This window comes from Mytilus edulis, chromosome 10, assembly GCF_963676685.1.
Source record: "Mytilus edulis chromosome 10, xbMytEdul2.2, whole genome shotgun sequence".
In the NCBI taxonomy this organism is placed as follows: Eukaryota; Metazoa; Mollusca; class Bivalvia; order Mytilida; family Mytilidae; genus Mytilus; species Mytilus edulis.
The window spans coordinates 8,234,900-8,252,496 of NC_092353.1; the positions used below are offsets into that span (position 1 = coordinate 8,234,900).

The 17,597-nt window shown below is 32.1% G+C and overlaps 1 protein-coding gene across 15 annotated transcripts in view; it reads right to left on the reverse strand.

The window, feature by feature from the left end:
• The window catches only part of LOC139493299 (synaptotagmin-7-like), a 151,160-nt gene that overhangs the window by 103,147 nt on the left and 30,416 nt on the right, over positions 1 to 17,597 (reverse strand). For all 15 annotated transcript variants that reach the window (XM_071281567.1, XM_071281561.1, XM_071281566.1 and 12 more), the window contains one exon: positions 15,360 to 15,624. In XM_071281567.1, the coding sequence (XP_071137668.1) occupies positions 15,360 to 15,624 (265 nt within the window). The remainder of the gene's footprint in view (positions 1 to 15,359; positions 15,625 to 17,597) is intronic.

Below are 17,597 nucleotides of genomic sequence, written 5' to 3' on the forward strand. Positions count from 1 at the left end.
TACCAATGAACAACATCAACAAACAATAACTGCTGAACGACATGCTCCTGAATCAATCAGGACAGGTGCATAAACATGCAGCGGCTATGGATAGTTTTGTTTCGCCAGCATACAATATAATTGCAGTTGAAGGCAAATCCTTCAGAAGTTCTTTGTACTTTATTCTAACAATGAACATTTTTTGATAGGGAATATGAGTAAGGGGGAAAGAAACCAATTTTTTGTTCTTCACGGAAATACCCGCTGGTTTCATGCTGAAACAAATATTCTCACAGATATTTACACAGTGTGGTGGGGTGATTTTATGTTTAAAATCGTTTTATACAGGTTAGACTGTGATTTAACAAATGTTGATATCTTTTTATAATATTTACAAAAAAAAACTGTGCGGGAAATGGACATGATTACAATTCCAGATGCGGGAAGCGGGAATATAAAAAAAAAAATTTAAAAAATTCTGTTTTGAAAAAAATAGGTGCGGGCGGGTCCGTCGAACAAGGGATCAAATTGGTGTGGCCTAAGCATTAAAACCCTGATAAGCATAGTCATTGAAACAGTTTTAGTTTCATAAAAAAGAACTAATAAATGTATATCAGCATCTGTATAAAAAAGTGTTCACCATGCTGTTGCGAAAATATTAGACTTCAGGCATCATATCCACATTTATATTAAGGACAAAACAAGCAATGATTATTTATTTTTTTAAGGAAAAAATTTATTGTTATAAAATATTATTATTTTATTCTCCCGGGCGCTAATTTTCCTTCCCCGGGCGCTTTTTCCTTTCCCGGCGTTCTCGGGCGCTTCTGGGTGCTTTTTAGTAGGACTGCAAGAAACAGTTGGGAGTAAAAAGAGTTGGAATTGCTAGGTAAAAACAGACAAATAATTGGGAATGAAAAAAAGCATTGCTAGGTAAAAACAGACAAATAATTGGGAGTAAAAAGAATTGGAATTGCTAGGTAAAAACAGACAAATAATTGGGAATGAAAAAAGCATTGCTAGGTAAAAACAGACAAATAATTGGGAATGAAAAAAAGCATTGCTAGGTAAAAGCAGACAAATAATTGGGAATGAAAAAAAGCATTGCTAGGTAAAAACAGACAAATAATTGGGAATGAAAAAAAGCATTGCTAGGTAAAAACAGACAAATAATTGGGAATGAAAAAAAGCATTGCTAGGTAAAAGCAGACAAATAATTGGGAATGAAAAAAAGCATTGCTAGGTAAAAACAGACAAATAATTGGGAATGAAAAAAAGCATTGCTAGGTGAAAACAGACAGAAGGAGAGAAAAGGATAAGCATTGCTAGGTAAAAAAGAGACAAATAATCGGGAGTAAAAAGGATGAGAATTGTTAAGTAAAAAAGGCAAATCATTGAGAGTGAAAAGAAAGAGCATTGCTAGGTAAAAACTGATAAATAACTGGAGGTGAAACGGATGAGCATTGAGACAAATAATAAGAAGTGAAAAAACAGTGGACAACATATAATGTAGGAAGATACCCCAGTAATTTAATCTTATACCAATTACGTATTAGAGTGAGGGAGAACTTTCAAAGGTCAACAGTAATACAAAATAAAAATAAATTGACTGATGAAACCAACTAGCAAAGCTGAGGGATCCAATAATAATGGTGGCTTACAGACACCCAATAAAATATTACAAACTCCCTAAAGAACTTATCTCTGAAATATGTCTGCTGTTAAAGTACCAATATAACAACATCTAAAAGTGCATATTTATATATAACAATGTGCAAATATTAGTTTATAATCAGAAATTTTGATAAAGAATAATATTTGTTTAATATGCTTAAGTAATTACAAAAATCCAAAATACTCTTGTCTATTTCTGTACAAATGTTTGCATCCCGTCTTAAATATATTCCTTTCCTTTTCTTTTATTTCTGTATGATATTATTCTTGGAAGATCAAGTTCAATAGAATTCTACACATTTTATTGGAACAATGGAAACTTCATAAAAGTTCTGTCAATTGTACTTGTCCTTCATTCATTGATTTATACCCACTGGAGAATACTAAACCAATGTCTATAAATGTCAATTCCCATGATGCATCACACTTAAAATGTAGCATCACTAAAGTACTGTTGTCCTATTGTTACTATAAGGGTTTATAGTTATCTGTTTTTTTGTTTTGTTTAGGTATAGATGTAATACCCATGTAATACCCATGGGTATATTACATCTATGGTTTAGGTATATGTCAAATAAATCCAAAGGTGTTCCAGATTTTTTAACCCACATTAAGAAACTTTTACTATGGTTAAGGAAGAAAATGGTTATTTCATCACAATACAAGAATATTGAGGCCTTGAAAGTAAATCACAACCATGCACATGCAAAAATGCATTTGTAGATCAAAAAGGGGGGTTCTAGAAGTGGACACCCTTTTGATAGTTTTTTTTTGAAATTATGTAGCATTTTCATCGATTTCTGGGTGTTGGCACCTCTCTTATAATGTCTTGACCCAAGCCTGAAATGTCTCAACTGTTAAGTCTCTATAAATGAAAACGACAGAATAATATTGAAAGTCTGAAGAAAAGCCAATCACAATGTATCTCATTGTGCAATTAAATCTTATGAATTCAAGCTTTGAGTAAAGGTCAAGGGCAACAATTGTTTAAAGTGTACAACAATTCTAAGCTCTGTGCACGGATCAGACAATATACTATAACAAAAGTATTAGCTGTGGCAATCACAACTTTGTGTTGAACAAAATAAGCCTACTCCACATGAACATATAAGACAACACAACAATATGGATTTAAGCTGTAGAATAGGCTCAGCTGTGACATAATGGTAGTGACAATAGTCGATAGACTCAGACAATACATTATTCTCTGCCTGCCAGCTGTGACATAATGGTAGTGACAATAGTCGATAGACTCAGACAATACATTATTCTCTGCCTGCCAGCTGTGACATAATGGTAGTGACAATAGTCTATAGACTCAGACCATACATTATTCTCTGCCTGCCAGCTGTGACATAATGGTAGTGACAATAGTCTATAGACTCAGACCATACATTATTCTCTGCCTGCCAGCTGTGACATAATGGTAGTGACAATAGTCTATAGACTCAGACCATACATTATTCTCTGCCTGCCAGCTGTGACATAATTGTAGTGACAATAGTCTTTAGACTCAGACCATACATTATTCTCTGCCTGCCAGCTGTGACATAATGCTAGTGACAATAGTCTTCAGACTCAGACCATACATTATTCTCTGCCTGCCAGCTGTGACATAATGCTAGTGACAATAGTCTATAGACTCAGACCATACATTATTCTCTGCCTGCCAGCTGTGACATAATGCTAGTGACAATAGTCTATAGACTCAGACCATACATTATTCTCTGCCTGCCAGCTGTGACATAATGCTAGTGACGATAGTCTTCAGACTCAGACCATACATTATTCTCTGCCTGCCAGCTGTGACATAATGCTAGTGACGATAGTCTTTAGACTCAGACCATACATTATTCTCTGCCTGCCAGCTGTGACATAATGCTAGTGACGATAGTCTTCAGACTCAGACCATACATTATTCTCTGCCTGCCAGCTGTGACATAATGCTAGTGACGATAGTCTTCAGACTCAGACCATACATTATTCTCTGCCTGCCAGCTGTGACATAATGCTAGTGACAATAGTCTATAGACTCAGACCATACATTATTCTCTGCCTGCCAGCTGTGACATAATGCTAGTGACGATAGTCTTCAGACTCAGACCATACATTATTCTCTGCCTGCCAGCTGTGACATAATGCTAGTGACGATAGTCTATAGACTCAGACCATACATTATTCTCTGCCTGCCAGCTGTGACATAATGCTAGTGACAATAGTCTTCAGACTCAGACCATACATTATTCTCTGCCTGCCAGCTGTGACATAATGCTAGTGACAATAGTCTATAGACTCAGACCATACATTATTCTCTGCCTGCCAGCTGTGACATAATGCTAGTGACAATAGTCTTCAGACTCAGACCATACATTATTCTCTGCCTGCCAGCTGTGACATAATGCTAGTGACGATAGTCTATAGACTCAGACCATACATTATTCTCTGCCTGCCAGCTGTGACATAATGCTAGTGACGATAGTCTTCAGACTCAGACCATACATTATTCTCTGCCTGCCAGCTGTGACATAATGCTAGTGACGATAGTCTTTAGACTCAGACCATACATTATTCTCTGCCTGCTAGCTGTGACATAATGCTAGTGACGATAGTCTTCAGACTCAGACCATACATTATTCTCTGCCTGCCAGCTGTGACATAATGCTAGTGACAATAGTCTATAGACTCAGACCATACATTATTCTCTGCCTGCCAGCTGTGACGTAATGGTAGTGACATTGATAGTTTTTGGACTCCTACTATACATTTATTCTCCTGAGACTATAATTATTACACTCCTGTTGATACTTATCTAATGCATATGATGCATTATAGGATAACTTTACAGTATTGACTTCCTACACTGATTAATCTATCATTTAGTATCATATTCAAACTATTCAACAGCATGCAATCAAACTTAGATTATGTATCATTTTTGCGTTAAGATAATTTGAATGCTTTTTATATTTTTTTTATTCCTTTTATCTGCAATAGTACATTATTCTGCTTTGGCTTTTGCATGTGCAATTAAAATAGATGTATCATTGTTATCCTGTTGAATTACATGGTCACTGCTAACAAAACTGACTACTAGATAGAAATTTTTAAATTTTCTTTCAGGGTGATTTTTTTGTGTGTGTACATCATCAGGGACACAGATAACCCCCTGCTTGCAAATAATGTAGGGACATTACTCAAGAAAGGTAAAATTGACACAATCCAAAGTAAAACTTGATCTATTCTTGTTGTTATAAGAATTGTAAAAAATGTTTGGTTGAGGCAAATTTAAGTTTAAGAATTAATGGAAAGGAAAAATGTAAAGGGGCATATAACTCTAGATTAGTAAAAGTGACCCCACCTTAATTCAAATTTGTTTTATTTCTGTAGTAATAAGTGGTGTGGGCTTTGCTCATTGTTGAAGGCTGTACGGTGACCTATAGTTGTTAATGTCTGTGTCATTTTGGTCTCTTGTGGACAGTTGTCTCATTGGCAATCATACCACATCTTCTTTTTTATATTGTATGTAAGTATCATAACATTTGGTTGAGGCAAACTAAAATTTGAGAACAGAAACTAGCTTTAAGACGAACATGTAGGGGACGGATATTGAGGGTACCATTTACTGATCCTTAATTCCCTGTGGAGGGGGCATAAAAATTAAAACATTCAAACTCTTATGATAACAAGTAGGCAAATTCATAGCATGCTCTCCATGCTAAAAAAGAAGCAAAAAGGACATTTAAGAGGATAACCAAATCCTGAAGTGAAATAATCCACCCTCATATTGTGCTCGAGGGATATATATGTATATTGGGTCATAACTTAAGTTCAAGAAAACCCATAAACAATCCTGTAGTCTTTCCATTTCAATGTTTATAATAAATTAAAAATAATTTGTTTGAAATGACCATAAAATGGTTAAAATCCATGTATACTATATTGCTTGATCCTTAATATATGTAGCTAATTATATGCATTACAAGCTATTATATACCATAACCTACATTGAAGTCTATCCATATTCCCTTAACACAACCAATTGTTTCCCCTATAACTCAATTACAAAACCAAAAGAATTAAATAACTTTAAACAATCACATATTTCACAGATAATTGTGCTTTCCTAATAGTGTCACAACATTTGGTACTTAAAACCAATGAAAAAAGAAAGAGAGTATTTCCAAGCACTTTTGACATTTCTAAGACAATTTTACTGAATCAATAACAATTCTTTTAGCCACAGAAACAGACAAAAGATAATGGTTTTAATGGTTTACCATTTATCTTATCTTAAAAGTAAACAATTTTCCTGACAGAAAGAGCCTAAGATGATCATATAATTATTGTTATAACAATTTCATCAGAAAATATATCAGAATATGTAGGTTACAGTAATACAGTCTGTTCTGGTTAGAAACCCTTTGATACAAGAAAGATAACTCCATATTCTAAACTTGTCTTAAGTGTTAACTTCTAGTTTTTGATAGCATTAAACGTATTAGTTTATGTATAAGATGTACAAGTTTCTCATATCTGAGAGACATTAGACTTGTAGATATGACACAATTAAGTCTGATTTACATTTAAGTAAAATAAATAAATGTTTTATCTTTTCTCTCTTTTTCTTAAAAGAGCAATTAGTTTTGATACAACAAGAAAAGTGTCATTATCTCAGATTTTCCAGATGCATAAACACTTTTAGAACATGGTTATGTAGTGATGGATTTGTAATGAAATCTTTATTGTAATTTTCTATGTGACATAAAATTGATACCTTATTATACTTGTGTATTGATATATGAATTGCTGTACTTAATTTCCTCTTTTTCTGGTTTAATTGCCAAATGTTAACTTTTGCTGATAATTAATATAACTTCCATGTAAATAAGTTTTAAATCCTATTACTGTTAATACAGACAGAAAAGCCTCTTGTAGTCATAGTGTAACTTAAATAAAATCTTTGACAATTGTTACTGCCGTAAATGCCTCTTGTAGTCTCAGTGTAACTTAAATAAAATCTTTGACAATTGTTGCTGCCGTAAATGCCTCTTGTAGTCTCAGTGTAACTTAAATAAAATCTTTGACAATTGTTGCTGTAGTAAATGCCTCTTGTAGTCTCAGTGTAACTTAAATAAAATCTTTGACAATTGTTGCTGCCGTAAATGCCTCTTGTAGTCTCAGTGTAACTTAAATAAAATCTTTGACAATTGTTGCTGTAGTAAATGCCTCTTGTAGTCTCAGTGTAACTTAAATAAAATCTTTGACAATTGTTGCTGTAGTAAATGCCTCTTGTAGTCTCAGTGTAACTTAAATAAAATCTTTGACAATTGTTGCTGCCGTAAATGCCTCTTGTAGTCTCAGTGTAACTTAAATAAAATCTTTGACAATTGTTGCTGTAGTAAATGCCTCTTGTAGTCTCAGTGTAACTTAAATAAAATCTTTGACAATTGTTGCTGCCGTAAATGCCTCTTGTAGTCTCAGTGTAACTTAAATAAAATCTTTGACAATTGTTGCTGTAGTAAATGCCTCTTGTAGTCTCAGTGTAACTTAAATAAAATCTTTGACAATTGTTGCTGCCGTAAATGCCTCTTGTAGTCTCAGTGTAACTTAAATAAAATCTTTGACAATTGTTGCTGTAGTAAATGCCTCTTGTAGTCTCAGTGTAACTTAAATAAAATCTTTGACAATTGTTGCTGCCGTAAATGCCTCTTGTAGTCTCAGTGTAACTTAAATAAAATCTTTGACAATTGTTGCTGCCGTAAATGCCTCTTGTAGTCTCAGTGTAACTTAAATAAAATCTTTGACAATTGTTGCTGTAGTAAATGCCTCTTGTAGTCTCAGTGTAACTTAAATAAAATCTTTGACAATTGTTGCTGCCGTAAATGCCTCTTGTAGTCTCAGTGTAACTTAAATAAAATCTTTGACAATTGTTGCTGTAGTAAATGCCTCTTGTAGTCTCAGTGTAACTTAAATAAAATCTTTGACAATTGTTGCTGTAGTAAATGCCTCTTGTAGTCTCAGAGTAACTTAAATAAAATCTTTGACAATTGTTGCTGCCGTAAATGCCTCTTGTAGTCTCAGTGTAACTTAAATAAAATCTTTGACAATTGTTGCTGTAGTAAATGCCTCTTGTAGTCTCAGTGTAACTTAAATAAAATCTTTGACAATTGTTGCTGCCGTAAATGCCTCTTGTAGTCTCAGTGTAACTTAAATAAAATCTTTGACAATTGTTGCTGTAGTAAATGCCTCTTGTAGTCTCAGTGTAACTTAAATAAAATCTTTGACAATTGTTGCTGTAGTAAATGCCTCTTGTAGTCTCAGTGTAACTTAAATAAAATCTTTGACAATTGTGGCTGCCGTAAAAGCCTCTTGTAGTCTCAGTGTAACTTAAATAAAATCTTTGACAATTGTGGCTGCCGTAAAAGCCTCTTGTAGTCTCAGTGTAACTTAAATAAAATCTTTGACAATTGTGGCTGCCGTAAAAGCCTCTTGTAGTCTCAGTGTAACTTAAATAAAATCTTTGACAATTGTGGCTGCCGTAAAAGCCTCTTGTAGTCTCAGTGTAACTTAAATAAAATCTTTGACAATTGTGGCTGCCGTAAAAGCCTCTTGTAGTCTCAGTGTAACTTAAATAAAATCTTTGACAATTGTGGCTGCCGTAAAAGCCTCTTGTAGTCTCAGTGTAACTTAAATAAAATCTTTGACAATTGTGGCTGCTGTAAAAGCCTCTTGTAGTCTCAGTGTAACTTAAATAAAATCTTTGACAATTGTGGCTGCCGTAAAAGCCTCTTGTAGTCTCAGTGTAACTTAAATAAAATCTTTGACAATTGTGGCTGCCGTAAAAGCCTCTTGTAGTCTCAGTGTAACTTAAATAAAATCTTTGACAATTGTGGCTGCCGTAAATGCCTCTTGTAGTCTCAGTGTAACTTAAATAAAATCTTTGACAATTGTGGCTGCCGTAAAAGCCTCTTGTAGTCTCAGTGTAACTTAAATAAAATTTTTGACAATTGTTGCTGCTGTAAATGCCTCTTGTAGTCTTAGTGTAACTTAAATAAAATCTTTGACAATTGTGGCTGCGGTAAATGCCACCATGCCCCAAAGAGTACATGCTGTCTCCTTTCTGTAACTATTCTAGCAGGAGAGATAATAAAAGAACATGATAACTCTCTATATACTGAAATCTATATTTCTCAAGTGAAAAACACTTTGATTCAAGGTACTTTTCCAAATGAAGAAATTTATTTTCTATGCCTGACAATTTATCAACAGCTCCTAATCAAATATTAAAACAGAATTGATCATTTGCAAGAATATTGGCTAACACTTGAATGGCTTAATGCTGTAATACAAATGTCATAGGAATGAAAAGAGATGTTGTTACGTGAGAGATATATAAGGAGGATATTTTGAGTGAATATAAGTATACTTTGTCTTGAATTGTATTGAAAGACAAGAAATTTTTGTTGGTCAACATGTCTTAATGGTGTGTTTGGATTACTGTCTCATTGACTCAAGTACTGTTGTTTCTATCAAGGTTTTTCAGACCTTTGTCAAAAAGAAAACTTTGAAATAAAAAACTTTCAAAAGGCAAACTTTTGAAAAAGAAAACTTTGAAAAAGAAACTTGGTCATGTCATCTGTTGTCACTAAAAACTTTGGTGAAAGATCAAAGTTCATTGTTTGAAAGAGAGACATCGCTCTAGTATACTCTATTAGAATGAGTGAATTGCACTTGCACTGTTTATTCTAACTGTATTATCATTTGGAGAAAGAGATTTGTGAATCGTTCACATGTGAGAAGATAAGAAAATGGTGGCTAATAAGACAACAAAGATTGGTAACTTCAGCACTGAAATTTTATAAACTCAATAGTTAGGACCCCGTCAAATTCAGGACTTATTTAAGAATGGAAAAGTCTCCTTCAATCTGTTTCATTCAGATGAAAAACCAAATGTGTACCGGTATACAAAAAACAGTGCATCATTCCTTAACAGTTTTTGATTGGCTAATTTCTATCAAAGTCCATTCAAGATTGAAGAAAACATGCTGATATTCCATTCCACCAACGTCAAAGAAATGAATCAACAACTTTTACTGCAGATGCTACCTCAGAAATTAAATTAAACTAACAAAGCTGTAAAAGCAATCTCGGTAAGTACTTGAATAACTGACTTTCACTGGAAACAGACTGTCGACATAATTCATGATAAACTCCAAGAATTATAAATAAAGGATGAAAGGCTTTAAAAATACTCTTTCATTGGTGCAAAAAGATCACTTTTAAACCTCAGATTTTATCTTTGTACTGACTAAAACATCTATTGAGAGTAAATATTCCAAACGGCCTTAGCATAATTGGTATTGTTTGACTGAGTTTCAATTGATCTGTTGATAATTGATAATCCTATAAATTGTAATTAAATTACAAATGTTTACTAAAATGTATTGTGGAATAAATGCATCCTCACATACAGCCAGAGATATTTCTATAATTATAAACAACTACTTCTGGGCTATTTACCTCTAATTCAATTCAAGTTAAAAAAAAATCAATGGAAACAAACATTATTATTCAAAAGGATGTGTCACCGTTTACCAGGCTTATATACAAAGAGGGATAACTCAAAGACAATTTTAGTAAACTTCATCAAATTTTATATGGAATACAGGTTCTGAACTTCAGCAATTTACAATATCAACAATAAGTCTCAAATATTTTAATTCAATCATTATAAAATTCAAAAAGATAAAATGAGTAGAAACATAACTTGAATTATTATCTTTTCTGATGACGGTTTAAATTTTGATTTTGGGATAAAATGATATATTTTTTCCTCAAAGTGAAATTGCAATTGACCACAATGATTTTCAGATTTTTAAAGGTAAAATTTAATGGTTTCACTTTTGTGGACCAAAAGCAGCTATTTTGGTGTAACAATGTGGTCACACTTTAAAGCAGATCCTGCAAGGCAAGATTGTAACAATTTAATATATGTTACATATTTGTTTTTCTTTCATTTTTTGTACATAAAATACATGTAGGCCGCTAGGTTTCTTGTTTTCTTGTTTTACGTTGGTTATTACAGGGCCTTTTTAAGCTGACTATAGGGTATGGGCTTTGCATATTGTTGCAGGCTGTACAGTGACCTATAGCTGCTAATTTCTGTGTCATTTGGTCTCTTGTGAAGAGTTGTATCTTTGGCAATCATACCACATCTTCTTTTTTATAAGTAAGGTTTGGAACATTAAAAAAGTTTCTGACCAACAACAAACAGCTGATGCAAGTACTAGGGGGGGAATGGTCCTATGGACCTAGTTAGGCAATAAATTGGATGACCTAAATAAAAAAATCTACAAAATTGTCTTTTCCATATATTTAAACAAAAAAAGCAAGAAAATAAGTGCGTATTATTCATTTTTCCTAAATTATGTAGGTCACTGACTATTATATAAAGATTTAAAATCATAGAGCCAACATCTTTTAAACCCACATCTACCGATTCCTAAAAATTTGTATTCAATTTCCAATTTGTATTATTTTTGAACATGTCAATGGTTTCACTTTAAATCAGTTGTACTTGAGTCTGAAATTTACATTTAGGTTTATTTCAAATCTTGAAAAATCTATGATTCCATTAAAGTTTGGCTGTTTACCATCTTGTGGGTTCTCAGTGACAAGAAATAAATATGTATGGCTTTGTAACTAAAATGGTTTAAAATGATAGAGTAAGCGTTTGTTGCAATTTAAATATAATAGTTTTCACTGAATATTACAATTTATTTATACACATTTTATATATTTTCAACTAATAAATTCAAAGTGACTTTTCAACTTATCTCTGAACCTCAACAATCTATTTCTAATGTGTTTTCTTTCCGTCAATTCTATATTGATCCCACAAGAAGTCAAAAATCTATTCATTGATATCTTTTAAATTTGACTTCTTAATCCCCCTTAACCTGAGAACTTTGTAAATTACATAAAATATATGACTTTTTAATGGCAACATATATAACCCATATCATGTTTATTACTGTAACATATTTTGGTTTCTATATAAAGGCTAACGAGATATTGAAGAACGATCAACCCTGAAGTGTGAAGAGGATCTTCCTTGATGGAATCTCACTTCAAAGTTCAAATATTTGTAAATACAAATACAGATTTAGTAACTTGGTTTCAGTTTTGAATCTTGCAGAAATACACCTATTAAACTTTGATTACTATAATTTGAAGTAAATGCATATTAGGATAAATTCTAGTGTAAATAAAATCTTAATAATTCCCACTTTTATCTTTTAATATAAAACAAACGTGGATTGTATCCTTAAAAATTTAATTAATAACAGATCTGTATTTAAACACTTGAAATATGTTCATTTGTCATAAAAATCAGATTAAAATTGCTGTAGGAGTTTGTAAATAAATACACCCTTCATGAGTCAAGACATTCAAGGGTTATCTCCCATACTTGAAGATAAAATTTACAAATGTGTATTTTTATAGATAAAATTTGCAACTGAAATTTTGCAACCAAATGCATGCACGTCTTGGTAATAATATGACAACTCCTTCATGAATGTTAACACTCATTTTGATAACAAGGGGGTTCAAAAGGAAGTTTTTCCATTATTTTATTTTCCAAATGAAGTTTTAACTTTTCTTTACCTTTCCACTAACATGACTAAATCAGCAACCTGATCACAACTAGACAATGCAAGCCATTAAGGACAATTTGGTCAATGACATAATAAATGTACTCTAATATGAAATTTAATATTTTCATTTTTAAATTTAAAGGTTTACTATACAAAAAACAAGTGTGACAAAAAGCCATTATATTTTAATATTTACACAAATTAAATCTAATGTCATCTAATATTTTAAACTTTCACCAGCTTAAGTTACTAGCTTTTACTTCCATTAAATATAACAATGAAGCATTTAATTTTGTTTACATTAAAAGCAAAACAAATTTTGTGTTTATTCAAATACAAGAAATAAAAAAAAATTATAAACACCCTATGATTCCCATAAGTCTATCTCTACATAAGGTTTTCAATAAACAAATCAAAACTAAACATTTATTAGCAAGACAAATATATAAATAGGATTTGTTAGCTTTAAGTAGTTTGTTCAATTTAAATTTCACATTTACAATTGATAATTGCATAATATGCTGTCCTCCTAATATAGTTTATCCTAGCAATTTTTCATTGCACTTGCATTTTCTAATTTGAAATAATCAGACTTTAACATAGTGATTAAAGGATATAAATTGACAACGATTTATTACAGGAAGTCTGTACCTGCCAATTTTTTGTGATAAGAGAATTGTGTAATAGCCATCCTAAATGTTACATGTTCAAAGTTATTAAACCAGTTATCTCCCTTTGTAAAGTTAATTACATGATCAAGTAAACTGATTCAGTTATCTCCCCTTGTAAAGTTAATTACATGATCAAGTAAACTGATTCAGCAAGCTTATCTTGATAAATTAATCTCAGAACTTATAGATTCTATACACTCATCCATAAAACACAACCTTTTATTTGGTAAATTATTGAACAGCTTAAAGCTTCAAACAGCATTTCTAACACAAACTTATCATATAGTGTGAAGATAAACATTTTCTTTATATATACTGATATTTAAGTTAAAGAGAGATAGATCTAAAGACCAATCATATGGCATAGCATGCTAACATCAGAAAGCCTTTATTGCAGTTACTGAGAGAAATTAAACGAAAGTTTCATACATAAAGATTTGGTGAAAGAATATATGAGTATTTTGTAAACAGAAAGTAGATGAGAGATAAAGCTGAAAATACATTAAATATTATAACATCAATTTCATGTGGCTTAATTTTAGGAAGCTCTGTTTTTTAGTACCTTGGCCAAATGACCTGACATACATTTTATAGGATAGACTGACAAGATAAGAAAACAATAATTTTGTAGGAATTATATGTTCTTTCAAATTAAACCCTTTATAATATAAAGTCAAGTTTTTTTTTTGCATACATGTATAGTATAAACTCAGTGTGTCACTAATGTCTTGTAGATTTATTTATGAAATATGATTCATTTAAGGAATGACTGTAATATTTTTTCTGTCTATGAAGAAATAACATAAAAAATTTGGTGCACACTGAATAACGCGCGTAGCAAGTTATTAACAGTGTGCACCACATTTTTTATGTTATTTCGAATAGACAGAAAAAATATTACAGTCATTTCTTATAATTTAATTCTAAATTCCATTATAAACCGTAGAAAACCATGAAAAAACGTTGATGACGTCACGGTCACATGACTAAATTATGTCTATGGGCTCATAACAAAATAACCTCAGCCAATCAGAAGACGTGTTACATCCAAAATTAAATTATATCAGTTTATTTAACAATTTAACAAAAGCTACTATATATGTTCTGAAACATTATTTAAAACAAGTTTTGTATATAATCAGGTGAATGAAATCTGATAAAAAATATGTTTAAGGTAAATTTATAATGACTACTCAGAACTACTTTTACAAGATTTTCTTAAAATATATTTTTATATTCAAGTATCAGTAAATGACTATGCAAAACCTCAGGTATAATATGTAATAAAGCTTTTAGTGTCTAAGAACATTGCATGCAAACTGACAACTGTTTGATAGATTCAGCAGTTATCATAAGACCATTTTTGTTTGACTGTAACTTTTTTTTACATGTATGTTCTATCAAATTTGGCACTTAATCAGTTCTTCATTCCCACAGATGACCAATTTCAATATGATGACCTGGTCTCACAGACCCACAGTATGTTACTGACCAGTACTATATCAAGGACACCTATCATTCTCCTTAAGAACAGAATATAGTCTCCAACACCTATCATAATGGTAAGATAGGTTGAAGTGATGTGTAAATATTAGATACTGACCATTACCACTTATTCAATGACAACTTTGATCTATCTTCTTTCCTATCTCTTTTATAACTCAGACCACACCAATAAACAACTTTAAACTAAAGACAACAATATTTATTAGTTTCAATTACAGGACACAAATTTTTCTTTTAACATGAAAAGGGAATTGTTGAGTTAACATCAATGAGACAGAAATCAAACACAAAAACTAACTGAATCCCACTCAAACTATACAAATCAAACAGGAAAATACTGTTGACAAAATGAGAAAACCTACATATTTTTTACAGAATCTATATTTTTTTATTTTCAATAATCATAAGTTAAATCAAGCTTTTCCTTTTTCGAAAGAATTCCTAAATCTTTCTTATGCTCCACCAGTGTTATAATATTATAGAATAACTTAAATCCTTAATTGTTTTAAAACAATGTGGGTGTTATTTGTTAACATTAGTTGAACATTTTTTGATATTTGAATTCTTCGATTATTACTGTTATTCTTTTAATACATTGACCATATGGTTTTAAATCAAATAAAGTATAAAATACAAGGGACTTTGTCTTTTTCTACGCATTCACTATTTATTTTGAAGCAACATCTTCAACAATGTCTTAGCAACACCTACATTGCTGTATAATGTCAGAGGAGTGAAATTGGTTTTATTTCACATGTTTCTAACAATCATTGTTTTTTTTTCACTTGGAATTTCACTGCATTTCATTGCAACAAATGTAATATAACAAGATATATATTTTTTTTAGTTTGTGATGTTTCATATTACTTACTTGATTGTTTTTCTTCTCAGCATAGGAGAACCAGACTGGAATCCCACCGTTGAATCTTTGTCTTCCCACGACCTCTTCCCTAGCTGTCTGGTATCTGTGTCTTGTGGAGTATACTTCTGTACCAGTTTATCTACATGTTCCTCGTCACTGCCACGTTTCTTCTGCCAGCAACATGCGCACACGAATACAGCCAGCAGCAGGATGAATACAGAGGCTACAGAACTAACCACTGCTAGGACAATCTGCATGGTGTCATCCATTGTACCTAAATAAACAAAATAAAAAGTTTGACAACCTAACACAAAAAACAAAACCAGCAATATATCCAACAACATGAAAAGTAAAAGAAATAAGGATATTCAAAGGTTAAGACTAAACCGGTAATCAATGTTAGAACCAATATAATCTGTCTTTCCTTAAATAAACATTTTCTACCGTATTTTCCGAAGCAGTAATTTTTTCTTGCTGACACCTCCGTGACCTTTTAACAAGTTTTTGACTACTGCTTAGTTATTTATTTCTTACAATCAATATATATATATATATAAGTTAATAAGATGTTTTCATATAAGATTCCTTATTATTACCATAGAAGTACACAACGCCTTGTTTTTTTCTCTTGTAAAAATATGGTTAATTACAATGATTTACTACTGAAGCTGTCTAAGATATCCACTCAATTCAACTATCCATTAAGAACATCATTAAGACCAAGATGAAAACAATTCAGTTCATTGCCTTTTTACACTAAAACATCAATTATAATATCACATGTATTGTGTTTCTCCGAAAAACTCCTTTGCTTTATTTATCAGCAATCTGGCATTGTTTTCTTGAAAGAAAAAAAAATCCCTCAAATGTTATTTTACCTAAATCCTTACCCAAATTGTTTTTTGTTTATTCTATATATGTACGTACCCTTAGAAAATGTATGAAAATTTGTAAAATTCAAAATTTTTTGTTTTAATCTTTGCTCTTTCATCTTTAATCAGTAGACTCTTTACCCATGGAAAATGTCTCAGGGGATTGTTTCACTTCGTTAGTGCAGTTATTAAGAGTTCACTTTCATAATTAACTGACATGTATAGCATTTCATAGTGCATGGAAAACCATGTACTATGAAAATTAGAGGGTGAAAAACTGACTTTTCATTGGACGAGAAGGGGTGAGTATGCTCTAAATAAACATAGACCACTCTGCCCTTATGCTCCCTACTACTTAATAAAGATGACCAGTATTATATAAACATAGACCACTCAGCCCTTAGGCTCTCTACTACTTAATAAAAAGGACCAGTATTATATAAACATAGACCACTCTGCCCTTAGGCTCCCTACTACTTAATAAAGATGACCAGTATTATATAAACATTTACATCCCAGCTCCTTTGTTCTAACAGGGGTGGTCTGAGCCGGATCACCCCTACCAGATCACCCCAGTTTAAGTTTCTTTGTTATGCATGCTTTCCTTTGTTCTGTAACATTTTGGCGGGAATGTCAAATCCAGTATAATTAAAACTTGTAATTAATTATACGGAGAAGACTATCTATCAAAATTCACGCAGAAAAAATCCAGTGTATATACTGGGATTCGAACTCAAAACCTTTAGCATATCAAGCCACGAAACATACCACTTCACCAGGACGACTGGATACGAACTATTAGAAATTTAACATACTTAATGGAAGCAAGATACTTTTATAACTGGGGCGAGTTGGCAGACCTTTACGCGGTGGGGTTTAAACCCTTTTCGTTAAATAAATGAGATGTCAGACTGATTGTTCAATTTGATTTAACACTTTGTTAAGTTGGGCGATTCGGTCACTAGAGTGGGGCGTTTTTTTCATTAAGTGGCGATATAGTGTGGGCCGATTGGCCAGCAGGGCGAGTTGACATTGTTTGATATCTACTCATCGTGCTAGGGGGTCATAAAGGGTATACATCATAAAGTAATATATAAACAAGAGGCTGTCACAACGACAGCAAACCGGATTTATTTACATTTATTTGTGTCCTGGCAATATCACAAGAACCATTACTGATGAATGGTGAAAGTGAAAATCATCAATATCAAATTTGACCTCCATTTTGTCATCAGTATCAACATTTTGAAATAATAATATTTGAAAAGCTTAGATTGAATGGTTCATGAGTAAATGCAACAACGTGAATGGAAACGCCATTTTACAATCTTTCAAGAACCATAACTCCTGAACACTAAAAGTCAAAATCGTCATT